Source organism: Oncorhynchus keta, chromosome 5 (assembly GCF_023373465.1).
Source record: "Oncorhynchus keta strain PuntledgeMale-10-30-2019 chromosome 5, Oket_V2, whole genome shotgun sequence".
NCBI classification, from domain to species: domain Eukaryota; kingdom Metazoa; phylum Chordata; class Actinopteri; order Salmoniformes; family Salmonidae; genus Oncorhynchus; species Oncorhynchus keta.
The window spans coordinates 20,164,538-20,192,144 of record NC_068425.1 but is presented as its reverse complement, the minus strand read 5'-3'; the positions used below and the strand labels follow the sequence as shown (position 1 = coordinate 20,192,144).

Below are 27,607 nucleotides of genomic sequence, written 5' to 3'. Positions count from 1 at the left end.
TTAATACATATTTGTGATTTCATTTTCATATTTTTCTTCTTTCTTTGCCCTCTGTTGCAAGCCAGTGTCCATTGGTGCACATTTATGCACGTTTGGCACACTGGGGGGCATAAACTCCAGGACATAGCAGGCATATATCCGACTTTGTGAAATAATAATGGAAATATATATACCGGTAGTCTAGACCTAAATGATTGAACAACATGGGATATTCTGACCATATAGCCTTCAAATAGACAAATGAGTGCCTTGGTTTGAAAATACCTCATTGCATTTGGTGAGGCTATAAGAGAGTAATCAATCTAAAGCATTGCAATCTCTCGTCTTTCCTAATAATATTCTAACATCAATATATCATATTATTTGCTACTGGTAAAATAGGGCCTTTACCACGAGGTAAATAGCAAAGCGGTAAATAGGCCTAACTGATCAACAATGTAACAATTAACCTGCAGCAAAATTGGTTATTTACCGCTTTGCTAATATTTGCTCAAGATGCTAAACATGTATTATATTCCATGAGAAGAGGTGGATTCCTGACATGGGGCACCTTGTCCAACTTTAATTTCTCAGTGTGTGATTCCCCTTTTAGTCACTAGGGAGAGACCTTTCAACAAGGAAAACAGCTGGTTGACTCCGGGTCCAACAGCAGTCAAACAGGCAGGGGCAGCCAGCCAGCCGCAGTCATCCTCATCAACCGCACGCCGATCTGCGGATCACATCGTCCACGGGATGGATAACGACATGGCCGAAACGGACCCATCCCGTCAGCGCAATGGTGTCGTGGAAGGGCTTTATGGAGAATTCACGGACTCGCTCAATTCAAAGGTCAGATATTCTGTGAGCTTGACTGAGAGTGCTCTCACTATACAAAAGATATCATCGTCACTTGAACAGGATGAGGTGGTTTTCCATTTAGCTGACTGTCTTGGCTGCCGGGCTTATAAAGTGGAGGACGAAGCGGACGTTGGGGCGTTCTTTACAGCCTATTTCTACCCGTTCAAGAGGCGATGGATAAGCACAGGCATGGCCCGGCAGAAAGTAGAGCGGTGCTTTCGGGTCGCACTGGTCCAGGACCCTCTTACTAATCTTGAAGAGGCAGAGAGATGGGCGCGTGCCATCAGAGAGGCTTCTATCCGCCAGATACCCCGACGACATGGTGAGAAGCAAGGCTGCATAGTTTAAATAAAACAGTTGTTTCTTTCTGGTATAGTTATGTTTGATGAGGGCGTAGGTTCTAATTAAATTTTGCCAAATGGCATCAAACTCTAGGCTATTTATATGAATAACCTGAAAAGTCTGTCATCATTGCGATATACTGTGGGTCTATATGTTTCCTCATTTATTTCGGGGGAATTGTATACTTTGCCCAGAGAAATGGGGCTTATAAATTCAGTTCAAAATGTGAGGGTAACTTTCCATCCCCTTTATCCCATACTGCACCTAAGGTCCAGTAATTCACAACCTGCTTACTCGGTTTCTATAGAATATGATAGGCTTAAGTGCCAACTGACTGGGTAAGCTTGGAGAAGGAAATGGAATGTCCTGGAAATGGAATGTCTTTAATCTCTCACACCCAAGAACCAGCTTTACCTGCTGTGGAAGGATGACTGCCAGTTACCTTTCTCAAGAGTGAAATCATTTGCATAGATTTGCAACTGTGAAATTTCTGTATAATTTGTCAGGGGTAATTTAGTCATCGCAAAAGCAACATAGCTGAACCCAAGTACTCAAGTGATTGAACTCATAGTTTTTCATCTAATGGTGCTTATGCCGGTTGTCTTGGATCAGGAAAACCCTTATTACAACACAACCGTATTCAAATGCCTGCTTTTGAAATCTTCAGTCCATGTCATAGACTTAGGTCCATGTGCAGAGACCCGACTGGCCCTACTGAATCAGTTCTGAACATGAAACAGAGTGCTGCTGATGCTAGTTACCCAGTTATCACTCACTGAGGAGATCATTTGGTGTGGATGAAGCTGCCACAGGGAGAGCCATATGCAAAATACTATGCATATGACATTCTGTCAAAATATCGCACATTATCTTGAATTGAGTTTATCCAAGTTATTGCTACAAGATGAAATGTCTCACATTAATGTGTGCTTCGTTAAATTGCATTATTAGATTGGTTTTATTAGTTTATTCGAATCCCCATTAGCTCTTGCGAAGCAGCAGCTATTCTTCCTGGGCTCCACACAAAAACATAGAACATGACAAGAAACAAAAGACTGATAGGCTGATAGACAAGAACAGTCACACAAATAAGATAGGAGTGCATGTGCCATGGGCCTAAATAGGCAGAATGTAAGGGAATTTCCATCTGAACAAAAAGGAGAGCTGTCGAGGATATAGTCAATCATAAATCTAATCGGTTTAAGTTGCAAGAAGGAGACACCCTCCAACATAGAAACAAAAAAAAAACCTTCTAACGGTCCTTCTCTGAGAAGGCACTTATATATTAATCAAACAGTACCAAATATTCTCTAAACATCAGCCCGAGAGCCTTGTATGAAGTCATAATAAAAGACAGTGACTTTGCCAGCTGCTACAGAATCACACAGTGTTCATAATGTCCTTGTGTCCCTAGTCCTTGTTTCTTCAGTAGCTCTGGCATCAATCACTATCGAACGATATGAGAACAATCCATAACATTCAGTGACAGGTCTAGTGACCATCAACCCCTACACAAATGAGTATCATAAATAGAGCACTGGAAATCATGTATTACAGAACGGGAAAACATACATATGCTAAGCATTGTGTTAATTATCTTAACTGAATAGCAACTTTTTTCATCTTAAATATTTCCCATTACACAGAGTGAAGATAATTGTCCATAAAACAGGGGTGCCTGCCTATTATCTGCATAGGGGCCCATGCTTAGGGGCACTCTCTAGACCCCTCAGTGGCATAGTTATCGAGGAAACGGATATTTGATTTGGCAGTGACGGATTTGGAATGTTGGTTGCCATAAATGGAGTCAGGTGTTGGTGGAATAAGGAATGAGGTCGCCCCGTGAATTGCCCTTTAGGTGTCCAAGGCAACTGAGACAAGGGTCTTTGTGTGAGTTGCACCTTAGGCCTGGACCCAGCAGGAGTTGGACTTTCAGAGCTTTGACAAGAAGACAGATGGTAACCTGACCTGAGAGGTAACTGGTAGCATTCTCTCTGGCCTGCTGAACATTTTTAAAATGTCAATTCGCACATATTAATGAAGTGTCTATCGATAGCCACTGATGATAAGCCATTGAAATGCCAACAATTGATGAACTGTGGCATGACTCAGGATTCCTGCTCTAGTACAAGAAGGCTTCTCCATCTGTAGTACAGTGACTACTGCATAATGGAATGATATCATTAATTGATATGTTTTTTTAGCATTCAAGATTCGGGCCAGACAATAATACAGTATTCAACAGAATATATTATGTATTTTAAATGATTAATGTGAAGCTAATAGATGCAACAAAATACGCCACATTAATTTTTGTTCTGGAGCAGGGGTGTCAAACTCATTCCATGGAGGGCCTAGTGTCTGCAGGTTTTTGTTTTGCCTTTCAATTAAGCCCTAGACAACCAGGTGAGGGGAGTTCTTTACTAATTAGTGACCTTAATGTATGAGGGACAGGGGGCGTATGAAAGTCAGAGGTTGTATGAACGTCTGAGAGACCGACTAATCCCTGAAGGGATATTTATGTTAATTAATTTCATTTTATCTGGTGATGCAGCTGGATAGGTTGGATTAAGAAGGTAATTAATTTTTTTCCTATAAGGTTAATGTTTAGGGAAAGCTATCATACACTTTCAGTGCGTAATACCACATCAATTTGTTGAGACTGTAGATGCTAGATATTCCTTTTCCAGCTGTTTTTTTTGTGGTTCAGTCACAGGTTGACTGTGTAAGAACTGCACAGTGTGTGTTTAAGTATCTGCAGTCTAGCATTCAGTTCCTGTCACAGCCAGGTCATAACCGACTGAATGAGGTGTAAATAATGAAATCCTCAAACAATGTGATGTACCTTTGCACATCAAAGGCCATGGAAGGTAATATCCTGCTATTTGCAATGCTTAGAGGTACCATGAAATGAATGTCTGCATTTTTGTAAGGAAATTCAGTCTGTCTTGACCTTCAGGAAGGTAAAATGTTTTCAGTGTGAACTTATACGACTAAAACCAGATAGAAAATATCTATATATTTTTAAATAAGATCATCTTTGAGAACTAACAATCACCAAAATAAAAACTCAGGGAGAATCTAAAATGTAAAAAAATGTCATGGCCCCATTGATTTTGTTATAAAGTTTGAGTCACTCAGATAGCATAAGAACACAACAAAAGCCATGGCAAAATGTGTAAAATAGCAGGAAATTAGCTTTAAAACGTCAAAATGTTGTCTCTCTGTGTGTGTTCCACGGAGAGGGTATGTATCTGTCACTGTGATATCGCCCTACGGCCCAATGCTCTGCTGACGCCCCAGTGTCTCTCAGTGATGGAGACAAGAGCTGAACGGTGCCCCTGCTACATCAGTGGCCTCTCACCCTAGCCAGGCTGGTCCCCCGGAGCCCTCATCTCCTGCTCTGCTCCCTCAGACAGGCCTGCCTGTGACAGGCTGTCAGGGCCCCTGGCTCTACCTCTGTGGGCTGGGTGTCTAACCCCCAACCCTAATCTTGGACTCACTCAAGCTTGTTTGCAGATATGCCAGCTATGTCTGAGTCATGAGGTAGTGTTACACCTTGGGGACACCTGAGACAGCAACCTTTCACTTAAAGCCATTTCTACCAGCATTGTCTTTTGTTTTCCTCAGTGTTCTGGCTAGTTTTCACTTATAGTGATGTGTCATAGCAATAATGCAATAATGTGTGGACATAATGAGAGATATTATGTTCTAAATTCATGTGTTTAGTAATGCTATATTTATTGCTTTAGTAATAGATTGAATATACACAGCAAAGTTGATCAGCTAATCAGTTCCATTCATTTGATCCCAGCCTCAGTACTTGTTAGTACTCAGACTCAGCCACCTCACCCCTCTGTTTATGCATTTCCTCAGAGAAACACACACACTAGCTTGCTTGTCAGACAGCCCTTCAGCATGAGTCAGGGTCACATCTGCCCACAGGCACTTAACCACACACACACACACACACACACACAGCTTCTTTACTGGCAAATCGTTAGTATTCAGCTAACCACAGTTTGTGGCCATCAGCTATCCTTTAGCTCGAAAATCTATCGCCAGTTTTGTCTTAAAATAAATACATTCGTGTTATTTTGAAAGAATATCTGTCAAATAATTTGCTTACAGCAGCTGGTCACAATGCGGACACGATAATGAACGGAACATACTGGACCAATTTTTCTCTCCATGTCCCTGGATTTCAACTGCTCTCTGGACATTCATACCTGGATCTCACAGCTCAGCTAGCTGCTATCCGTGTGACTATCTGGGCAATTTTTCTCTCCATGTCCCGATTCCTGGAGAACTCACAGCTAACATCAATTATTCCGGAGCTAGCCAGCTCCGTCAATCACTCCTGAGTTCCATCAATCACTCCTGGGCTGCAGTCACCTATCCGGACCCGTTTTACTGCCTACGCGGAGCCCCACCGGGCCTTCACAACTGGACTGCCGACGTTATCTACCCGAAGGAGTTATCCGGCTGGCTCCTCCGTCGCGACGTTACCTGAACGCCTATCTGCGGCCTGCTAACCGTTAGCTGTCTTACCGGCTGCTATCTGAATAGACAATCGGACAATTTATTTATTTTTATTATTATTATGTTTTCCTCTTGGGCCTCTATAACTATATATATTGTTTTTATTTTTGCTGTTGTTGTGTGATTTGGATTAATCCCCTCTACCACACGGAACCCCACTAATCTACTGACGGAACGCAAGAGGTGGCTAATAACAGACCTCCATCCTATGCTAGCTTGCTACCGATGGCCTGGCTAGCTGTCTAAATCCCCGTGACCCCCAACCAACCTCTCCACTCACTGGACCCTTTTGATCACTTGACTAAGTATGCCTCTCCTTAATGTCAATATGTCTTGTCCATTGCTGTTCTGGTTAGTGTTTATTGGCTTATTTCACTGTAGAGCCTCTAGTCCTGCTCACTATACCTTATCCAACCTATTAGTTCCACCACTCACACATGCAATGACATCTCCTGGTTTCAATGATGTTTCTAGAGACAATATCTCTCTCTTCATCACTCAATACCTAGGTTTACCTCCACTGTATTCACATCCTACCATACCTTTGTCTGTACATTATACCTTGATGCTATTTTATCGCCCCAAGAAACCTCCTTTTACTCTCTGTTCCAGACGTTCTAGACGACCAATTCTTATTGCTTTTAGCCGCACCCTTATTCTACTCCTCCTATGTTCCTCTGGCGATGTAGAGGTGAATCCAGGCCCTGCAGTGCCTAGCTCCACTCCTATTCCCCAGGCGCTCTCTTTTGACGACTTCTGTAACCGTAATAGCCTTGGTTTCATGCATGTTAACATTAGAAGCCTCCTCCCTAAGTTTGTTCTATTCACTGCTTTAGCACACTCTGCCAACCCGGATGTTCTAGCTGTGTCTGAATCCTGGCTTAGGAAGACCACCAAAAATTCTGACATTTTAATTCCAAACTACAACATTTTCAGACAAGATAGAACTGCCAAAGGGGGCAGTGTTGCAATCTACTAGTTCTGTCCTACTATCCAGGTCTGTACCCAAACAATTTGAACTTCTACTTTTAAAAATCCACCTCTCTAAAAACAAGTCTCTCACCCTCTGCCCCCAGCTGTGCTCTGGACACCATATGTGAACTGATTGCCCCCCATCTATCTTCAGAGCTCGTGCTGCTAGGCGACCTAAACTGGAACATGCTTAACACCCCAGCCATCCTACAATCTAAACTTGATGCCCTCAATCTCACACAAATTATCAATGAACCTACCAGGTACCTCCCCAAAGCCTTAAACACGGGCACCCTCATAGATATCATCCTAACCAACTTCCCCTCTAAATACACCTCTGCTGTCTTCAACCAAGATCTCAGCGATCACTGCCTCATTGCCTGCATCCGTAATGGGTCAGCGGTCAAACGACCTCCACTCATCACTGTAAAACGCTCCCTGAAACACTTCAGCGAGCAGGCCTTTCTCATCGACCTGGCCGGGGTATCCTGGAAGGATATTGATCTCATCCCGTCAGTAGAGGATGCCTGGATTTTTTTTTTAAATGCCTTCCTAACCATCTTAAATAAACATGAACCATTCAAGAAATTTAGAACCAGGAACAGATATAGCCCTTGGTTCTCCCCAGACCTGACTGCCCTTAACCAACACAAAAACATCCTATGGCGTTCTGCATTAGCATCGAAGAGCCCCCATGATATGCAGCTGCTCAGGGAAGCTAGAAACCATTATACACAGGCAGTTAGAAAAGCCAAGGCTAGCTTTTTCAAGCAGAAATTTGCTTCATGCAACACTAACTCAAAAAACTTCTGGGACACTGTAAAGTCCATGGAGAATAAGAACACCTCCTCCCAGCTGCCCACTGTGCTGAAGATAGGAAACACTGTCACCACTGATAAATCCACCATAATTGAGAATTTCAATAAGCATTTTTCTACAGCTGGCCATGCTTTTCACCTGGCTACTCCTACCCCGGTCAACAGCACTGCACCCCCAACAGAAACTCGCCCAAGCCTTCCCCATTTCTCCTTCTCCCAAATCCGTTCAGCTGATGTACTGAAAGAGCTGCAAAATCTGGACCCCTACAAATCAGCCGGGCTAGACAATCTGGACCCTTTCTTTCTAAAATTATCTGCCAGAATTGTTGCCACCCCTATTACTAGCCCGTTCAACCTCTCTTTCGTGTCGTCTGAGATTCCCAAAGATTGGAAAGCAGCTGCGGTCATCCCCCTCTTCAAAGGAGGGGACACTCTTGACCCAAACTGCTACAGACCTATATCTATCCTACCATGCCTTTCTAAGGTCTTCGAAAGCCAAGTCAACAAACAGATTACCGACCATTTCGAATCTCACCATACCTTCTCTGCTATGCAATCTGGTTTCAGAGCTGGTCATGGGTGCACCTCAGCCACGCTCAAGGTCCTAAACGATATCTTAACCGCCATCGATAAGAAACATTACTGTGCAGCCGTATTCATTGATCTGGCCAAGGCTTTCGACTCTGTCAATCACCACATCCTCATCGGCAGACTCGACAGCCTTGGTTTCTCAAATGATTGCCTCGCCTGGTTCACCAACTACTTCTCTGATAGAGTTCAGTGTGTCAAATCGGAGGGTCTGCTGTCCGGACCTCTGGCAGTCTCTATGGGGGTGCCACAGGGTTCAATTCTTGGACCGACTCTCTTCTCTGTATACATCAATGAGGTCGCTCTTGCTGCTGGTGAGTCTCTGATCCACCTCTACGCAGACGACACCATTCTGTATACTTCTGGCCCTTCTTTGGACACTGTGTTAACAACCCTCCAGGCAAGCTTCAATGCCATACAACTCTCCTTCCGTGGCCTCCAATTGCTCTTAAATACAAGTAAAACTAAATGCATGCTCTTCAACCGATCCCTACCTGCACCTACCCGCCTGTACAACATCACTACTCTGGACGGCTCTGACTTAGAATACGTGGACAACTACAAATACTTAGGTGTCTGGTTAGACTGTAAACTCTCCTTCCAGACCCATATCAAACATCTCCAATCCAAAGTTAAATCTAGAATTGGCTTCCTATTTCGCAACAAAGCATCCTTCACTCATGCTGCCAAACATACCCTTGTAAAACTGACCATCCTACCAATCCTCGACTTTGGCGATGTAATTTACAAAATAGCCTCCAATACCCTACTCAACAAATTGGATGCAGTCTATCACAGTGCAATCCGTTTTGTCACCAAAGCCCCATATACTACCCACCATTGCGACCTGTACGCTCTCATTGGCTGGCCCTCGCTTCATACTCGTCGCCAAACCCACTGGCTCCATGTCATCTACAAGACCCTGCTAGGTAAAGTCACCCCTTATCTCAGCTCGCTGGTCACCATAGCATCTCCTACATGTAGCACACGCTCCAGCAGGTATATCTCTCTAGTCACCCCTAAAACCAATTCTTTCTTTGGCCGCCTCTCCTTCCAGTTCTCTGCTGCCAATGACTGGAACGAACTACAAAAATCTCTGAAACTGGAAACACTTATCTCCCTCACTAGCTTTAAGCACCAACTGTCAGAGCAGCTCACAGATTACTGCACCTGTACATAGCCCACCTATAATTTAGCCCAAACAACTACCTCTTCCCCAACTGTATTTAATTAATTTATTTATTTTGCTCCTTTGCACCCCATAATTTTTATTTCTACTTTGCACATTCTTCCATTGCAAAACTACCATTCCAGTGTTTTACTTGCTATATTGTATTTACTTTGCCACCATGGCCTTTTTTGCCTTTACCTCCCTTCTCACCTCATTTGCTCACATTGTATATAGACTTGTTTATACTGTATTATTGACTGTATGTTTGTTTTACTCCATGTGTAACTCTGTGTCGTTGTATCTGTCGAACTGCTTTGCTTTATCTTGGCCAGGTCGCAATTGTAAATGAGAACTTGTTCTCTTTTGCCTACCTGGTTAAATAAAGGTGAAATAAAAAATAAAAAAATAAATAAGAGACACATTTTAATACAATGTGTAGACACGACAAACCTTGATCACATCGTTATTGGATCATATTGATCAGATCACATGTTAGCGCAAGGTGTAAACAATGCTATAATGAACCCTGTATGACTGCTACTGAAACCTTTGTAACTATCAAGCTCTGATAACCAACATCAATTCGGATAGCTTTGCTTTCGTGCTGTATCCATGTGAAGGAGTTTTTTTTCCTGTGATAAGTGAAATACAGAGCTATACAGTATTTCTAGTTGCTGTCCATAGGTGCACAAACGTACACTTCTTTTAATGTCAACTCGATATGTTTTCTATACCCAATTTTACCATAGATAGACCTAATAATGATAACCGGTCTTTGACTGATTAGATCACCTGTGAGCACATATGTTAGAGCCCACCTCTTATTGACCCAGAAACCATGGAAATGCTTCCTCGACATATACTCAGAGGCTCCTGGGAGCTGAAGGCTTTTGAACAATGGGAGGCCCTATGTTTGAAAGTAACGTTACCAAGTTAATGAGTAGACCGACGTCTAGATTGCGTCTTTAGTTTTAGCCCCAAGCAACCATTAATGTACTGCTACAGGAGACTGAAGTAGTCAGGAGACAGGAAACACAGCAGAATACAGCAGAGCATGATATTGCTTACATGGAAATATCTCATGTTCTGTGGTGGTAAAGGTAGTGCTGAATTCCTACTCACAAGCTGTCAGGGGAGGATGTTAAACCGCCTCTGTATTTGAGGCACAAGGACTACAACATTGGCTTTGACCCCTGAGGAGGCAGCGATTGTTCTGTCATCCCTGAACTGTTTTATCGAAACCTTTATTTGGCTCATTGTATTGAGAGCATTTTATAGAGCTCATTTGACCTTAAAAGTTATGTACCAAACGGCAGCATCCACCATTGTGTCTGAAAGACATGTAGTCAGAGCCTTTTGTGTATAAAAGCCACATTGTGTAGTGTGAAGAAAAAAATACAATGTCAACCCTTTGTATGAATGGGGAAGAGTTAGCAAGACTGTGTTTTGATACTGTCTTAATACTGCTCTTTCTGATGGTTTCACACTTCACTTTGAGATATTTCGGTACCTCTGCTGTCCCTGCACATGAGCCAAATGAGTAGGAGGTGCCACTCCAGGTCAGCCGGCTGGTAATTGGATTTCTGGGCAGGGACAGGGGAGGCCATTTCCGCTCAGACGGCACTGGGCATGAACCAGACAGAGGGGCCTTGTGTGGAGGGACAGTGGCACAGCAGGGTAAGGGTGTACTGGTGCCAGTCCTGTTGGCATGAGGCTACAGGATGGAATTCACAGAGCAGCGCGATGGCTGTTTCACTGCTCCCAGGGGTCCAATTAGGCCCATGGGACCGGTCCCAATGCCCAGCAGAACCGGACTCACACTCACTGGTGAGAAGTTGCTTCCGCATGTGGCACATGCAGGGTTCAGAGGATAATGCTCAACTGCCAACCTTGATCCGGTATTGATAATGTCTGACAGGGTTCATTTGAGTCTGAAGTACTACTCATAACCACAAACAAGTGGAATCTCTGTAAGGATGACCCCAATTAGTCGATTGGTCGATTGTTTGGTCGATAGGCTGTTGCTTGACCAAGATTGTTTTAGTCGAGCAGTGGCAAATATATTAAAAATAAATTATGTGGACTAATCCATTTTGAGGCCTCAGGGCTGGCAGACCACAGTATTAATTACCATAATTTCTCATTTGGAATGTTTGTTTGTTTATGGTAATTTATGTTAATAGATTCAATATCTTATCATACTTACAGGTCCTGGGTGGCACAGCGGTCAAAAAGCACTGCACCGCAGGACTGAGGCATCACTACAGCCCGGGGTTCGATCCCAGGCTGTGTCACAACCGGCCGTGACCGGGAGCCCCATAGGACTGCTCACAATTGGTATGGGAGGGTATGGGAGGGTGACCGGTGCGGCTTCCCTTGGCTCATCGTGCTCTAGTTTCCTCTGACACATTGGTGCAGCTGACATTCGGGTTAAGTGAGCAGTGTGATAAGAAGTAGGTGGCCAGGCGGGTCATGTTTCGGAGGACCTTCGCCTCTCCCGAGCCAATTGAGGAGTTGCAGAGCTGAGCCAAGGGACCTAATTTGGGGAGTAAACGGGGTAAAAAAAATATGCTTGTGACTGTCGGGCCTGGTTAGTACTGGGACGGGAGATCGCCTGGGAATACCAGGTGCTAAAAACTATATTATTATTACAGTCTTACCGTTGTCATTGTAGGAGTGGAAACGTTGTTGGCAGAATGCACATCCTAAGTTTTAGTTTATTTCATTCCATTTGCGAGTTGTCAATTTATTCACTGTCTTTTGTTTGAAGCGCTCCTGTCAATCTTGAGTAAGGACATGCACCTGATTACACATAGAAGTAGGCCTAGGCTACCTGGCCTGCACACAAATGTAGACCTATAAATGTGCCCATTTGGGGATCTGATACTATTTCTGATTGTCTTAACTCACAATCACTGTGGAGCTTCTCAAAGTCATCTTTCCTTCGCCTCAAACAGCAAATAAACACTCTGTTTTTACATCCATTGAGAATCACAATAGTTCGTTAACATAGCCTAATTGAGAAATTCGCTCCCTTTTGATAACCACTCAGCATGAAAGGGTGAAAAAATCTCATGCTCTGATCCGGTTGAAACGTCATAAAATAGGCCTGCCTGATTACTTCTTATCCCTTGTGCAAATAGCCTACAGCTGTGTCTGTTTGGGAAACTCTTAGAGCCCAGGATATTTTTACATATTGGCAATGGCAATAGAAGTTATTTTTTTATTTGATTAATTTTCATTAAGATAGAATTGTGATTAACCACATGACATTGATTTTGAGACACGAGGACTTAAATTACTTAAATTACTTTTCCACGAATATGTGCCTATGAAAATCATAACTGGCACGCAGATCAGGAGAAATGGTATGATAACTTGGCACTCCAAATGGAAAAGGCTGCCAACCGCTGGTGTATTCTATTACTGGCAACTTCAGGAGCATAATGGCAGAATCTGCGAAGCCCAGCAGCAGCGAGAGGAGGAGGGTCGGGTCAGGAACAGGTTAGGCTTATTGATCTCTGGCTTCCTCTTTAGTAATTTGTGTGTCTTCATTTTTAATCGCAGTGCTTAAAGCATCAGACAAGCTAAGTAGCCTGCATATAGTTGTTTTTATTCAAACATAGGGTGTGTCTATAAATGGAAAAATACATGTTTTTACATTTGGAACAATCTATTGGTCGAAAGAACAGACGACTCTCGACTAAGATTTGTTTTTGTTGGGGACAGCCCTAAATCTCTCTTATGATTTAGAAGACAGTGTGCAGAAAGACAAGGGCATCTACAGTAACTACAGTGTCAGAGGCTAGGAGTTCATCCTGAGTTAAAAACAACTGTCTCTGAAATTATCTCTCATGGCGCTCTGCAACATCTGAACAAGTTCTGCCAGCTTTTAATTATTCCGTTGGTGTCTGGTAATAATTCTAAAGATAACCACACAGATCATAACAGAGTAGCATTATTAAAGAAATTCTCTGGTACTTGTGTATACGTTTTAGCCAGTAGTTCTGAAAGTAGCACTCATGAGCCAAAAGTGGTCCCCAAAAATGGTGTACTACCTCACATATGTGCAGATATGTGCACTACGTCATTGCTTTCTCTCTTACTCTGCTCTGTGTGCATCTTGCTAGCTTTCACTCATATTGCAGGGGGCTGAAGCTCATTGGCTGAAACTCAAATTGCTAGGTGTCTGGCTCACGTGTGGGAAAATGTAGGAAAAATGGAGCAGCACAGAAAAACTGTCGCTTTAAAACTAGGGATTTGTGGCTAATTTAGGTAAAATTGCAGATTGACACATCCAGCCCAAAGCGGGAGGTTTAAAAGTTCCGGAGCATATCTTCAACTACAACTTTAGGCGAATGAGTTGAGGTGGCATGTGTTTTGTTAGACTTACATTTCTGGGGAAAAATAAGTGGATCACAAAAACAATAACGTTAAGCACCATCTGTGAGTGAATGGTGTCACTGCCCTTGGCATCACTGTTTAATGCTATCTTTTTGAACAATGGTTTTCTGCCAAGGGATCGAGAGGGTAGAGACTAATTTCATAACCTCTTTGACATGTCTGAGATTGATGTCAGAAAAACATTTTGGAAGACAATGGAGAGTTGCATGATTGATGTTTCCTTGATACTAGAAAATTAAGTGGAGCAATTATTCCCATGACAACTTGAGAATACCAACTCACAAACTATTCATTTTTCCCTCTTCTGTTTATCTACATCTTTCACTCCATTGCTCTCTTTTTCTAATATCTCTCTCTCTCTCTCTCTCTCTCTCTCTCTCTCTCTCTCTCTCTCTCTCTCTCTCTCTCTCTCTCTCTCTCTCTCTCTCTCTCTCTCTCTCTCTCTCTCAGATGTGAAGTACTATGAGGTACGGCGGCCCTGCAGGGTCATGGTTCTGGTGAACCCCCAGAGTGGGCGGGGCCAGGCTCTCCAGCTTTTCTCCGGGCAAATCGAGCCCATGCTCACCGAGGCTTCAGTCCCTTACACATTGGTCATCACTGGTCAGTCCCCTACACACACTGGTCATCACTGGTCAGTCCCCTACACACACTGGTCATCACTGGTCAGTCCCCTACACATTGGTCATCAGTGGTCAGTCCCCTACACACTGGTCATCACTGGTCAGTCCCCTACACACACTGGTCATCACTAGTCAGTCCCCTACACACACTGGTCATCACTAGTCAGTCCCCTACACATTGGTCATCACTGGTCAGTCCCCTACACACTGGTCATCACTGGTCAGTCCCCTACACACACTGGTCATCACTGGTCAGTCCACTACACACACTGGTCAACACTCAGTCCCCTACATACACTGGTCAACACTCAGTCCCTTACACACCTACCTGCTTGAGCCCTATTATCTCACTGTCCTGATTGTGTGCGTACACACACACACACACACACACACACACACACACACACACACACACACACACACACACACACACACACACACACACAGACACAGTGTTTGACTCTGCACTGCCTTGTCAGATCCCCTGCTCCCAGTATTATATACTCTCAACTGCTTTTCACTAACAGTAGCAGTGAGTTCAAAGTCACTGAACTCTGCATAACCTTTCACTGAATAAAAGTCAGGTATCTTTGAGCAGCAGGAACAATCCAAGGAGCCAGAAAGACTTCAGAAATCACTTCAGCTACACATTAACTCCACCACCTATACTTCACCATCACCCAGTATAGCTGACAAGAAGCTATCTCTGCCAGCGTTACAAACCATCACCAAGACACCTATGAGTTGTTCAATGCCTTCTTAATCTTTGAAACAACTGAAAAAGGAGAGAACAGAGAGAGAGGAGAAAGAGTGTGAGTTCAGTCCCAGGGGACCCAGGCCCCAGGTTAGCATCTGGGTGGTGATGAAAAAATACAGTCTAATTACGGCGTGACGATGCTGACCTGGGACTGCTGGGAGCTGGGGCTGGGAGAATAGCACTGCTAGCACTGTTTCCCTCCACTGCCTGGGTACTGTAGCTAGCCTGTCTGAGTGGATTAACCGGCGCCACCTCGCTGCCCTGCCTGGGTACTGTAGCTAGCCTGTCTGAGTGGATTAACCGGCGCCACCTCGCTGCCCTGCCTGGGTACTGTAGCTAGCCTGTCTGAGTGGATTAACCGGCGCCACCTCGCTGCCCTGCCTGGGTACTGTAGCTAGCCTGTCTGAGTGGATTAACCGGCGCCACCTCGCTGCCCTGCCTGGGTACTGTAGCTAGCCTGTCTGAGTGGATTAACCGGCGCCACCTCGCTGCCCTGCCTGGGTACTGTAGCTAGCCTGTCTGAGTGGATTAACCTGCGCCAACTCGCTGCCCTGCCTGGGTACTGTAGCTAGCCTGTCTGAGTGGATTAACCGGCGCCACCTCGCTGCCCTGCCTGGGTACTGTAGCTAGCCTGTCTGAGTGGATTAACCGGCGCCACCTCGCTGCCCTGCCTGGGTACTGTAGCTAGCCTGTCTGAGTGGATTAACCGGCACCACCTCGCTGCCCTGCCTGGGTACTGTAGCTAGCCTGTCTGAGTGGATTAACCTGCGCCAACTCGCTGCCCTGCCTGGGTACTGTAGCTAGCCTGTCTGAGTGGATTAACCGGCGCCACCTCGCTGCCCTGCCTGGGTACTGTAGCTAGCCTGTCTGAGTGGATTAACCGGTGCCACCTCGCTGCCCTGCCTGGGTACTGTAGCTAGCCTGTCTGAGTGGATTAACCTGCGCCAACTCGCTGCCCTGCCTGGGTACTGTAGCTAGCCTGTCTGAGTGGATTAACCGGCGCCACCTCGCTGCCCTGCCTGGGTACTGTAGCTAGCCTGTCTGAGTGGATTAACCGGCGCCACCTCGCTGCCCTGCCTGGGTACTGTAGCTAGCCTGTCTGAGTGGATTAACCGGCACCACCTCGCTGCCCTGCCTGGGTACTGTAGCTAGCCTGTCTGAGTGGATTAACCGGCGCCACCTCGCTGCCCTGCCTGGGCCTACTGTAGCTAGCCTGTCTGAGTGGATTAACCGGCGCCACCTCGCTGCCCTGCCTGGGTACTGTAGCTAGCCTGTCTGAGTGGATTAACCGGCGCCACCTCGCTGCCCTGCCTGGGTACTGTAGCTAGCCTGTCTGAGTGGATTAACCGGCGCCACCTCGCTGCCCTGCCTGGGTACTGTAGCTAGCCTGTCTGAGTGGATTAACCGGCGCCACCTCGCTGCCCTGCCTGGGTACTGTAGCTAGCCTGTCTGAGTGGATTAACCGGCGCCACCTCGCTGCCCTGCCTGGGTACTGTAGCTAGCCTGTCTGAGTGGATTAACCGGCGCCACCTCGCTGCCCTGCCTGGGTACTGTAGCTAGCCTGTCTGAGTGGATTAACCGGCGCCACCTCGCTGCCCTGCCTGGGTACTGTAGCTAGCCTGTCTGAGTGGATTAACCGGCGCCACCTCGCTGCCCTGCCTGGGTACTGTAGCTAGCCTGTCTGAGTGGATTAACCGGCGCCACCTCACTGCCCTGCCTGGGTACTGTAGCTAGCCTGTCTGAGTGGATTAACCGGCGCCACCTCGCTGCCCTGCCTGGGTACTGTAGCTAGCCTGTCTGAGTGGATTAACCGGCGCCACCTCGCTGCCCTGCCTGGGTACTGTAGCTAGCCTGTCTGAGTGGATTAACCGGCGCCACCTCGCTGCCCTGCCTGGGTACTGTAGCTAGCCTGTCTGAGTGGATTAACCGGCACCACCTCGCTGCCCTGCCTGGGTACTGTAGCTAGCCTGTCTGAGTGGATTAACCGGCACCACCTCGCTGCCCTGCCTGCCTCCATTTAGAGAATGGAGCCCTGCAGAACTATCATGTCATCTACTAGTCTATGCCAGAGGACTAAGGCACTCTGAGAGGATCGTCTTTCGGCGTGGGAGTAAATCTGGGGTTTTCTGTGGTGTGTGTTCATGTGCTTGTGTGCACCTGCATGTGTGTCTCCCTCAGAAACTGAGGGAGCTCATGTGGAAAACAGTTCACTGTTCAAGTAGGTATGTATTCAGAAACTGAGAGCAGAAAAACGTTATATTGGGCATCTAATGTGATATGTATCATCCTAACCCAAAAGGGACCTTGGTTCATATTACATTAACAGAGAGTAACTACCAAGCTATAGCTCATCAGAAGAGAGGATTACATAAAATCCAGAAAGTCAAGAGATAGTGAGGTAGCCCCTGTCTATGTGTGTTTATGTGTGGCAGTGACCCTGTGAATAAGGAGAGGGCTGGGAAGTGCAGCCTCAGCCTCCAACCAGCAGCATAGAGTGCTGAGTCAGCCGCAGCAGCCTCCCTCTGCTTTTGCCTGACAGCACAGGACCACATCACTCCGCTCTCAGTCTCCCCATACATACCAAACATCATGGACTTAAAGGAAACTCAGTGGGTGATGGAGGGCAAGGGGACAGGTATATGTTATGCTAGGAGAGGAGAGGAGGAGAAGAGGGGGGGTGGATGTAGTAATGGAGTGTCTGGTCATTTTTCAAACCTCAACACATACGGTAACTCAAGCAGAAAAGTAATGCCCTTGTGATGACAATGCCTCAACACACCCACAGAGACACAGGCATAGACACACACAATTGCAATAACAAACAAACACAGTACTGCCTTTAGCAGAGCTGATATTTGCTGCAGAACACAAGTCTCAGCTGGCAGAACTGTACTAGACAGTGTGCTTAGGGGGGATCCAATAAGACCCCCTGCAGCGCGACTGTCTCAAGGACATCTCCAATAAAACTCCACTAAACAAACAGAGTCGGCCCCAGTCGTCACATCAACTATCACAGCAGTGGCAGATGTTTGCACTAAGGCCTGGCTGCTTTGAAGACTGCCATCGGCCAGTTGAATAGCCACTGCACGGTCTAATGATATGTATGGACTGATAGAGGGAAATTGAATCCCCTTTCTCTCCCATCCCACTGATCCCTCCCTGGGGGCTTCTGGTGAAGGGAGGCCATCTCTCGGACCTTATTCCTTCTCTATTTCCTCCCTCCTCCCTGTCCCTCTCTCTCATGGCGTTTCTCTCTGTCCCCCATAGAGCACCAGAACCATGCGAGGGACCTGGTGAGAGAGACTGATCTGTCACAGTGGGACGCTCTGGTCATCCTGTCAGGGGACGGGCTGCTGTTCGAGGTGCGCCAAGTATAGACACTGCATGAACACATTTCCAGCATAGCTAACTTGTCTAAAGTTTCCCTAAGACTGTTTGAATAAGCAGTGGGGTTTGTGGGGTACAACTCTCAGTTGGAGGGTCATGGCCTGATGCTTGTGTGTGTTTACCTGTTCGGTCAGGTGTTGAATGGTCTTCTGGAGAGAGAGGACTGGGAGGAGGCCATCCAGACCCCACTGGGCATCTTACCAGGGGGCTCGGGCAACGCCCTGGCAGCCTCTGTCCACCACTACACTAAGTAAGTCCACTAATGAGACATTTAAATGCATAGAGTACAGTAGAATGGAATGTGACAAAGAAGGTGATTTATCCCTTTTCTATGGATGTAATTATCACAGTAGCTGACTGGGCAGAGTAGGCACATTTCTCCAGAGACAAAGGAGAGAGATAGTGTCTGCTTCAGCTTCACACTTCATAAAGTCCAAGAAGAGTCATTATTTGAGGGTAGCTGATAGCTACTTTTAATGGAGTGATGTAATGGGTTCTAGAGCAACTGGAAATTCAGTGGACTACTACTGAGGTAGTGTCTGGACCCCCTTTATTACTGCTGTTTGTGAAATATGAGCCCCCTACATTTACAACATCAACAGAAAAACAACACCAAAATACACAGCGAGTTGTATAACATCAGATACCTATCACAGTTGAATAAAGCTTTGCAGCCTATGAACAACCCTAACCCTAACACCCCAGTTCAACTCAAACCAAGCTAACCCTAGCCACAACCATTATCCTAGCCATAACCCTTACCCTAGCTTCATGTCCACACCCCAGTTCAACCCTAACCCCATTATCTTACAGTCAGACAGTGCAGATGGTTATGTTTAAAGTACTGTAACTGTCCAGTGTTTCCAGATCTCTATGAAATATGACCTATAATTAATTACTAAATTAGTTAAATAGTGTTCCTTCCAAAATAATTGTAATTAAGAATGTTAAAAAGCAGCTGTTCTGTGTTGGAATGGTGTGGGCATACCCCAACAACAGAATGGTGTGGGCATACCCCAACAACAGAATGGTGTGGGCATACCCCAACAACAGAATGGTGTGGGCATACCCCAACAACAGAATGGTGTGGGCATACCCCAACAACGGAATGGTGTGGGCATACCCCAACAACGGAATGGTGTGGGCATACCCCAACAACGGAATGGTGTGGGTGTACAGTGTACCGGTCATTAAAAATATGAATGTGAGTAAACTGCTGATTGGCCAGCTCATCCTCCTCTAGACTGCTGATTGGCCAGCTCATCCTCCTCAGGAGTATGACATCATACTCTATGAGGAGATAGCAAGCATTTTTGAAATGGTCAGTTTGAGTTTTTCTCCCAGTTATTCTTTGGCCAGTGAAACGAGTATAGGACGAGTCAACAACATTATTTGGGTATGAGTTAGCAGAATATGAATTAAATTAAATGTGAGATTTTCACTGGACAGTTACTTTAAAACAATGGGATTAGGGTTTAACCGGCTTGTGGACATGAACCTAGGGTTAGGGTTATGGCGAGGGTTAGGGTTGCTGCTGTAAGTACAATGTATTACCATTCTAGAGTTAGGGTTAGGGTCATTACTTTTAAGTGAAGGAGTAGCTCCGGCTCAATTGAACCACAGACTGATACCTAACTGCCTCAGTCTATTGTGAGCTGACTGCTACTCCCTGCAGGTCTCCCCCGGCCTGGGGTAAGGAGCTGCTGCTGAGCTGTGGCTTCCTGCTGTGTAAAGGCCTGGTGACTCGGCTCGACCTGGTCTCTGTCCACCTGGCCTCCAGCCAGCGCATCTTCTCCTTCCTCTCCCTGGCCTGGGGCTTCGTGGCCGACGTCGACATCGAGAGCGAGAAGTACCGCCTCGTTGGCCCCATGCGATTCCTGGTTGGTACGCTGATGCGCCTGGCCTCCCTCAAGGTATATCAGGGTAGGCTGGCATACCTGCCTGCTCCTCCCTTCACACCCCAGAACTCCTCCCTCTGCTCCTCTCTACCCTGTGGGCCCAACAGCTCCCCCAATCAGAACTCTCGCCACAACCACATCACAAACTCCAACCACAGCACAAACTCCAACCACAACACCGCCCACAACTCCTCCAACATTGCCATCACAACCATGAGGACCGAGCCCCAACCAGTCAACCAGAAGGGGCCTCCTGACTCGCTCCTAGCAGACCTGGAGCAGCCGGTGCCTGATCATTGGACAGTAGTGAATGAGGAAGACTTTGTACTGGTATTGGCCATGTTCCAGTCCCACTTGGCTGAGGACCTGTTTGCCGCCCCTGGGGCCACAGCAGACGACGGCTTCATCCACCTGTTGTATGTGCGTGCAGGCATCTCCAGGCTAGCTCTGCTCACACTCTTCATGACCATGGAGAAGGGAGGGCACCTGGCTATTGGCTGCCCACACCTTGTGTATGAGAGGGTGAAGGCCTTTCGCCTGGAGCCTCTGTCCCCCGAGGGAGCGATCACTGTGGACGGGGAGATGGTGGAGTACGGGCCAGTACAGGCCCAGGTTCATGAAGGAATCGCCAGGCTCATCTCAGGCTGAGAATCTACTCTGAGAGTTTGTCCTCCCCACAACTCTGACTTCTCGCTCCCTTTCTTACTCTGTCTACTGTATATACAAAGTGCCAAAGACATTATATCAGCCTTTGGAAAATCCCCCCTCTTTTTTTCTACAGATACATTCAGTATCTATCTCTGTGTCCTGTTGTTTAGAGATCCCTCCCTTTCCTCTCCATGCTTCATTCAGGGTCAATGCCATGGATGTTCTTTCAGCTGGCTGGTCTCAGCTAAGAGTGTGTGTGTATGACAGTGTGTGTATGATAGTGTGTTTTGAGCGGTGTGTTTAGTAGGGAGGGGCCCACTGCTGAGGAGTACCTTGTGTGCTCCGCTGTCTGACTTAATGAGTGTGACACACGTGAAGAGAAGCACATTCTTCTGTCCCGCGAGGAAGTGGCAGGCAACCAGCTCTACGTCCGCTATCTAGCCCCGGGGTAATCATTCTGTGGAGGATGAGACACGGGCCTGACATGTAGGCCTTCCCCCTCAGGATATACTGTTCGAGTCATGGGTGTAGGTTCTCTATGGAGAAGCACAACGTTGGAAAATGCAGCATTGTAGAACAATGATATTAGGTTACTCTTCTCCCTCTCACCAGTGAAAACCTCTCCTTTACCTCTGTGTTTAATGGATGGGGTGGAAGGGGTTAAGTGCTAGTGAGGTCGTGTTAAAGCAGCATGGAGGTTCAGGAACCTGGCCAGCTGAGGTTGCCTTCTTATATATCTGGCCTGTCTCCTACCCTGCTGCTGCTGCAGCTCAAACCAACATGCTTCTTGGACCACCTTCTTACTAATAATAATAATAATAATAATTCTTCCTGACACAAACACACCGGCTTGACACTCCCTTTCAGATCTGGAGCACTCAGCAAGGAGGGGGATGGTCTCGTCTGCTACATATGACCCCTTCTGGCTGTGTTAAGGTTGTACTCCCTCCTCCTTCACAAGATGTTGGAGCCATCAGCACCTTATGTGTCCTTATTCTGAAGCTTTATGGGTGAATGAAAAATACTAGCGGATAGAACTACAAGCAGTTGAAGAAGATACAGGACCATTGTCGATTTTTATGAACGGTTTTATTGTAGATAAAAGAATATAAATATTTCTGTTGTTTTCTGTCCAAGCACACACTAAGAAGGGAAACATGGTTTTGCACTACGCAGCACTGCATGGGTCAGTGGGTTCTGCACATTGATTCGATCAATAAGAGTTGGAGTGACCAGGCCAGAGTGCTGCGCTCTCTACTGGGGCCTTTATCTTGTCGGGGTGGAGATGATGAGCATTAGTGCACTGGAGCAGAGACGAGCGCAAATGTGAGCATTATCATCAGTTCTACTCGCACCAGTTCATGTCAGGTCGGGTTCACCCCAGAGATATAATAATTACTGGTTTAACTAATCCTAGAGCACACACTTGGTTTGGTTTGGTTTGGCTCAAAATGTCATATGGGTGGAAGGGTTTTAATGTACTGTATAATGAATCTAAAAGGATGCTTAAAATGCCTCTACTTGAAGGTATGCTGACTGCAGATGTAACATTATCTTCTCCCATTCTGATTTCAATCTTCCATGTCTGTGCCTGTACCTGACTTTGATATGCCTTTAGATAAAGAAAAGTTTGTTTTATTTGTCACATGCACAAGTACAGTGAAATGCTTAACTTGAAAGCGCTACCCAACAGTGCAGTAGTATATACCTCAGGTACGGTAGCTCAGTAGTATATATATAAAAAAAAGTATAATTCATAAGAAGAAAAAAAACAAGGGGGAAAAAACGAGAAAGAAGAAAGAAGAGAGGAAGCTATATACAGTGTCAGTGCCATTACCAAATGTACAACGTACAGAGATATTGGAGTATTGAGGTAGATAGGAAAATGTAGGCAGGGATTAAGAGAAAGGGACTGGAAGCAGGATAAATAATTTGTTATTATAATATTAAACATACTGTATGATACCTTTTACCCCATACATACCTATCTACCTACCTAATCCTCATTTGCCAGGCTCTGCTGGTGGTGTTGGCAAGGTCATAGACCATGCATACACAAGTTTAAGCACATATCCAAATTGAGAGATTAGCTATGCAAATTCTTTCAATGTGGCCCGTTCTGGGACACCTCACTGCTCTTTATGCAGTGGGAGGGGTCCCCCTAGTGGATTTACCTTAACCAGTCATTGCAGTTCAAGTGGTGGAAGTTCTGACATAGTACTTGCACATTTGTTTCTATGGTACAACAGTAGTACTGTATAAAATGTTATGATAGCTCACTTTCATTATTTGTATGTTTGGTTGCATTGATTCACTAGCATACTGGTATCCAGGTTACGAAAAAAATGACAAGCCATTTGAATTAAACTACAATCACTTATCATATTGCCATCTGAATATCAAAAACCTGCATTTGAATCACTTCAGGTACGGTGGTAGCTCATGCTAGACTGTGTATACTGAGTATCATCTCCCCTCAATCGAATATAATCTCTCCTCAACCGAACAGACAAGCGACATCCATTGCTGACCCTAGTGACTGTTATGTAATATGTATGAAAAACAACTGGTCTCAACACATCTGAGTGGAGTAATTGCAATTGTGTTGAACTACTGTTATCTTCTCTGTCCTGTACCCTTGGCTGATAGGGTGGACTGTGGAGTGACTACATCATAGTACTGTTATTAATATTCAAATACTGCTGTAGTCTTCTCATTGCATTCATGTCCTTTTTTAAGTCATCATTCCCGTGTAGGAGAGAGATCTATATTTTTCCAGGGTTTCATTTAGTAAGAACTACAACTAAATACATGAATCATGATGTATCGTCTGAATTGTAATAAAATTCCAAAATTCTTCAAGAGAATCTGTCTTGTTTGTCATTAGCAACCATCTTTTCCAGAGAGCATTAACAACGTTAATTGTCTTTTTAGTTTTTATATAAAGTGAAAATGATAATCCAGTGTTTAATATTGTCCATTACAGCTGTTGTGTATTTGAGGGTGTATTAAAGTTCTACTTGTAGGACCAGACTAATCTTATCTTTATGATAGCAGTGTTCCAATGTCAGTACTGCTGACAGCTTCTCTACCTCTAACCATGGATACCCATTCTAAATATCCACCTGTTGAGAGAGTAACCACAAAATAATATCATTTGTAGGCCTATACTGAGCAGACCGGTATAGAGAACTTGGCTGGAGCAAGAGTTGACCACAATTACCCCATGCCTACTATATCTCCCAAATATACAGGAGAATATCCACTTTGCCATGTGTCAGTCAAACTCAAGGGATGACGATAGAAGCTAATACGCCGAGTTGTGGAAACAACTTCTATAATCTGTCACGTGACATAGTAATAGTCACTGGCTTTATAATGAAGAGGTGTACGTCTTTCAGGGCACGCAAGAGAGAGAGGAGGGAGGAGAAAGAGAGGGTGAGATAAGACAATAAGGCAGGTAGAGAGAGTGTTCGGATGAGATTGCATCAGGTAAGTAAAGCAACGTTATTTTCAGTTACAGTGCTCTTGTTGGTTACCATATAAATTCAGAGTATCTGCATATGAGTATCTGCATATCATGGCAAACAAATATCGAATGGCAGAGGAAAAAACATATTGTAAATTCATTACATTCAGTGTGTTAATTCTCTATTTTATGGTACATTAATGCTCTATTCTGTGGTACATTAATTCTCTAGGCAAGTAATAAACAGGTTGTCACCACACTGCCATTTGTGCGTAAAGCAGCTGACCTCAGGTCGCTTCATTTCTGCTTCTAGTTAATTGCTCTCCACTCTCCATCGCTTCAAATGCTATTATTTCGTTCCTGAGTACCGACGTCGTACTATTCATATTCTAAATGGTCAAATGACTCACATATACATGGACCACATCCTATAAATACGGATTCTACTCCCTCTTGGTCATCTGTGCACAGGCTGTCCCAACAAGAGGAGGAAACTGAAGATTAGCCTTCGTGTAACAGCCAATAGAGAAGACTTGTGCAAACAAACAACAATAGAAGGAACGGAAGAATATCGAAGTAATCCAACCGGAGTTATAAAAGTTGTAAAATGTCTCTAGTGGGCGCCTTGCCTTTCCTGAAACCGCGCCTATCCCCTTCTGTTTCTCCTGGGCGCCAAAGAAGACACACACTGCCAGCAAGCGAGTTCCGACCGCTCAACACGCAAGATGCCATCAGCGTGTTCGAAATCGAGAAAGAGGGTAAGTTGTCCATAAATTCAGTTATAAATGTTTGTATGTATTATGTGTTATGAATTAATGGCACGAATATACAATGTATGAGCGTTATCAGGGGTACTCAAATCGCGCGTAAAACTCGTACCAACAGCCTCTCCTTGGGCTTTACGCACGTTGACTGGGCGCGCCAGTCTGTCTCTTCCTTTCCATAACACTTTGTATTAATCCCTTGTTATAGGTTTAATGCACTGATACGGATCCGCCTTGGCATTCTTAAATACAGTGAGTTCAAGGATGACGAAAACGTGTCTCTCTTTTCCTCCGCCAGCCTTTATATCTGTGTCAGGAGACTGCCCGCTCCACCTTGATGAGGTGCGTCATTTCCTCACGCTGTGTCCAGAGCTGTCCATGGGCTGGTTTGAGGAGGGGAGACTAGTAGCCTTCATCATTGGGTCCCAATGGGACCAGGACAGACTCACCCTAGTAAGACACTTCTATGATGTTATATACTATTGATTCATAGGTCATTTACTCTATATCTTACTGTGTTTTTGTTAGCTCACTGATATTTTTTCTCAATCAGGTGCTCTGACATCACCATACATATTCTTGAATGAACTCTACTTGAGCTACATTTGCATTTTTCCTTTGCTGCAGGACGCCCTAACTCTTCACAAGCCCAAAGGTTCCACAGTTCATATCCATGTGCTGGCGGTCCACCGGACCTTCCGGCAGCAGGGCAAGGGTCCTATCCTGATGTGGCGCTACCTGCAGTACCTACGCTGCCTGCCCTATGTGCGCCGTGCAGTGCTCATGTGCGAGGACTTCCTGGTTCCCTTCTACCAGAAGTCTGGCTTCAAGGTGCAGGGCCGCTGTTCCATCACAGTGGCATCACTGACCTTCACAGAGATGCAGTACCCTGTGAGGGGCCATGCCCTGATGCGGCGCAACAGTGAAGCTATTGGTTTTCCTCAGACTGTGTTATTATTGGAGGAACCGATTCAGAGGAGTGAGTCTGCATTGTTATTGGAGGAACAGACTCAGAGGACTGAGCCTGAGTCTGCTGATGTGTAAATCTTTTTTTACTCAGTCATATATTAGATTCCTGTTGTACATATCAACTATGATGTAAAATAAAGTGATGTAAACATTTACATTTATATCTAAGATGGTAGTCTAAAGTGCACACCATACATGCATGACCAATGCAGGGAGTCTTTAAGCTTTATTACAATGTTTTAATTTCAGATACCTAACGTTAGTTAATATGTGAATATTTCAATGTTAACTAGCTACATGCTAATGAATGTTAGAACAAATATTGTGTGAATTCTGTCTGTGTGAGATTATATTTTTACTGCAAATGTTCCCGTTTTATTTATTGTAAGTTTTGTCTGAAGGTTTGGGTTGCAAGCCCCCTCCTCTCTGACGGTATATGGACGGACGTCACTGACTACCAGGCTTTAGCAGCTCAACCGTGCCTCTTTATCTCTATTAGTGGGCATTAGGTATACTGTAAACGTCTGAGGACTTACAAGAGGATCCTTTCATTGGACTGCCAGTAGATCTAGTGACTTAACAGTCTGTCCAAGCACACACGAGGAAGAGGATCCTTTCATTGGACTGCCAGTAGATCTAGTGACTTAACAAGCCCATTTTCACACAATGACAAAAGTAGGCTACATCCACACCAATTTGGATTAATCTGTTACTGAAACTGTTTGTCTATTAATTTCCCTTTGGGTCAAATGTGCAGAGCGTTAATCAAACCATGTAATATCTTCTCTTACTCTACCAGAACCTGTCTTACCCTTGAAACCAATCATATCTTTAATAAATATGTTTTTGTACTGTTTTTGTTATTAAAAAATATAATAAAGATGATAATGTATTAACGTTCTGAGCATGTTCAATTTGCATGACTTCAGTATAATAATTAAATTTACTGTTGATTCATTTAACTATATTTATTCATAAGAATGTACAACATCATACGCATACTTTGGCTGTGTTTACACATGCGGCCCAATTCTGATCTTTTGCAAAATTATTGGTCCAATAAGTGGGAAAAGATCCGAATTGGGCTACCTGTGTAAACGCAGCCTACCATTTTTCACGACCCAGAACTAAAGCTTGCGTGAACATGGCCAGCTACTGGACAGCAAAGACTACTGGACAGCAGCTTTCAATCTATAGCTAGAGGACTCCTCATATCTCCAGGCGACTTCAACCTACTTACGTCTACCTTCGGTTAATTTCTTTCCACTTCTTTCTTCCCCTCCTTGCCTCTTCTGACTTCACCCTTTCCCGGACCCCTCCCACTCACAAGGCAGGCAATACGCTTGACCTAATCCTTACTAGAGGCTGTTCGCCTACTAATCTCACTGCAACCCCCCTCCAGGTCTCAGATCACTATTTTG

General features: G+C 45.1%; 2 protein-coding genes across 2 annotated transcripts; both read left to right on the top strand.

Annotated features, from left to right (window-relative positions):
• The first annotated feature begins 607 nt into the window (after positions 1-607).
• On the top strand, positions 608-23,851 carry LOC118384195 (sphingosine kinase 1-like). Its single transcript, XM_052519033.1, has 5 exons — positions 608-1,159; positions 14,125-14,274; positions 18,319-18,413; positions 18,573-18,688; positions 20,114-23,851. Exons 1-5 carry the CDS (start codon positions 733-735, stop codon positions 20,982-20,984), a joined length of 1,659 nt encoding a protein of 552 aa, XP_052374993.1. The 5' UTR covers positions 608-732; the 3' UTR covers positions 20,985-23,851.
• Positions 23,852-24,375: 524 nt separating this feature from the next.
• LOC118384683 (serotonin N-acetyltransferase) lies at positions 24,376-27,078 on the top strand. The gene is made up of 4 exons (XM_035771417.2): positions 24,376-24,476; positions 24,925-25,211; positions 25,516-25,670; positions 25,845-27,078. Exons 2-4 carry the CDS (start codon positions 25,061-25,063, stop codon positions 26,259-26,261), a joined length of 723 nt encoding a protein of 240 aa, XP_035627310.1. The 5' UTR covers positions 24,376-24,476; positions 24,925-25,060; the 3' UTR covers positions 26,262-27,078.
• The last annotated feature ends 529 nt before the right edge of the window (positions 27,079-27,607 follow it).

Excerpts from the sequence above, each read along its gene's own strand:
- LOC118384683 (XM_035771417.2), top strand. The coding sequence starts at position 25,061 with ATGTCTCTAGTGGGCGCCTTGCCTTTCCTGAAACCGCGCCTATCCCCT. Across the intron at positions 25,212-25,515 it reads GTTCGAAATCGAGAAAGAGG|CCTTTATATCTGTGTCAGGA; the intron begins GTAAGTTGTCCA and ends TTCCTCCGCCAG. Across the intron at positions 25,671-25,844 it reads ACCAGGACAGACTCACCCTA|GACGCCCTAACTCTTCACAA; the intron begins GTAAGACACTTC and ends CCTTTGCTGCAG.
- LOC118384195 (XM_052519033.1), top strand. The coding sequence starts at position 733 with ATGGATAACGACATGGCCGAAACGGACCCATCCCGTCAGCGCAATGGT. Across the intron at positions 1,160-14,124 it reads CCAGATACCCCGACGACATG|ATGTGAAGTACTATGAGGTA; the intron begins GTGAGAAGCAAG and ends TCTCTCTCTCAG. Across the intron at positions 18,414-18,572 it reads GGGACGGGCTGCTGTTCGAG|GTGTTGAATGGTCTTCTGGA; the intron begins GTGCGCCAAGTA and ends CTGTTCGGTCAG.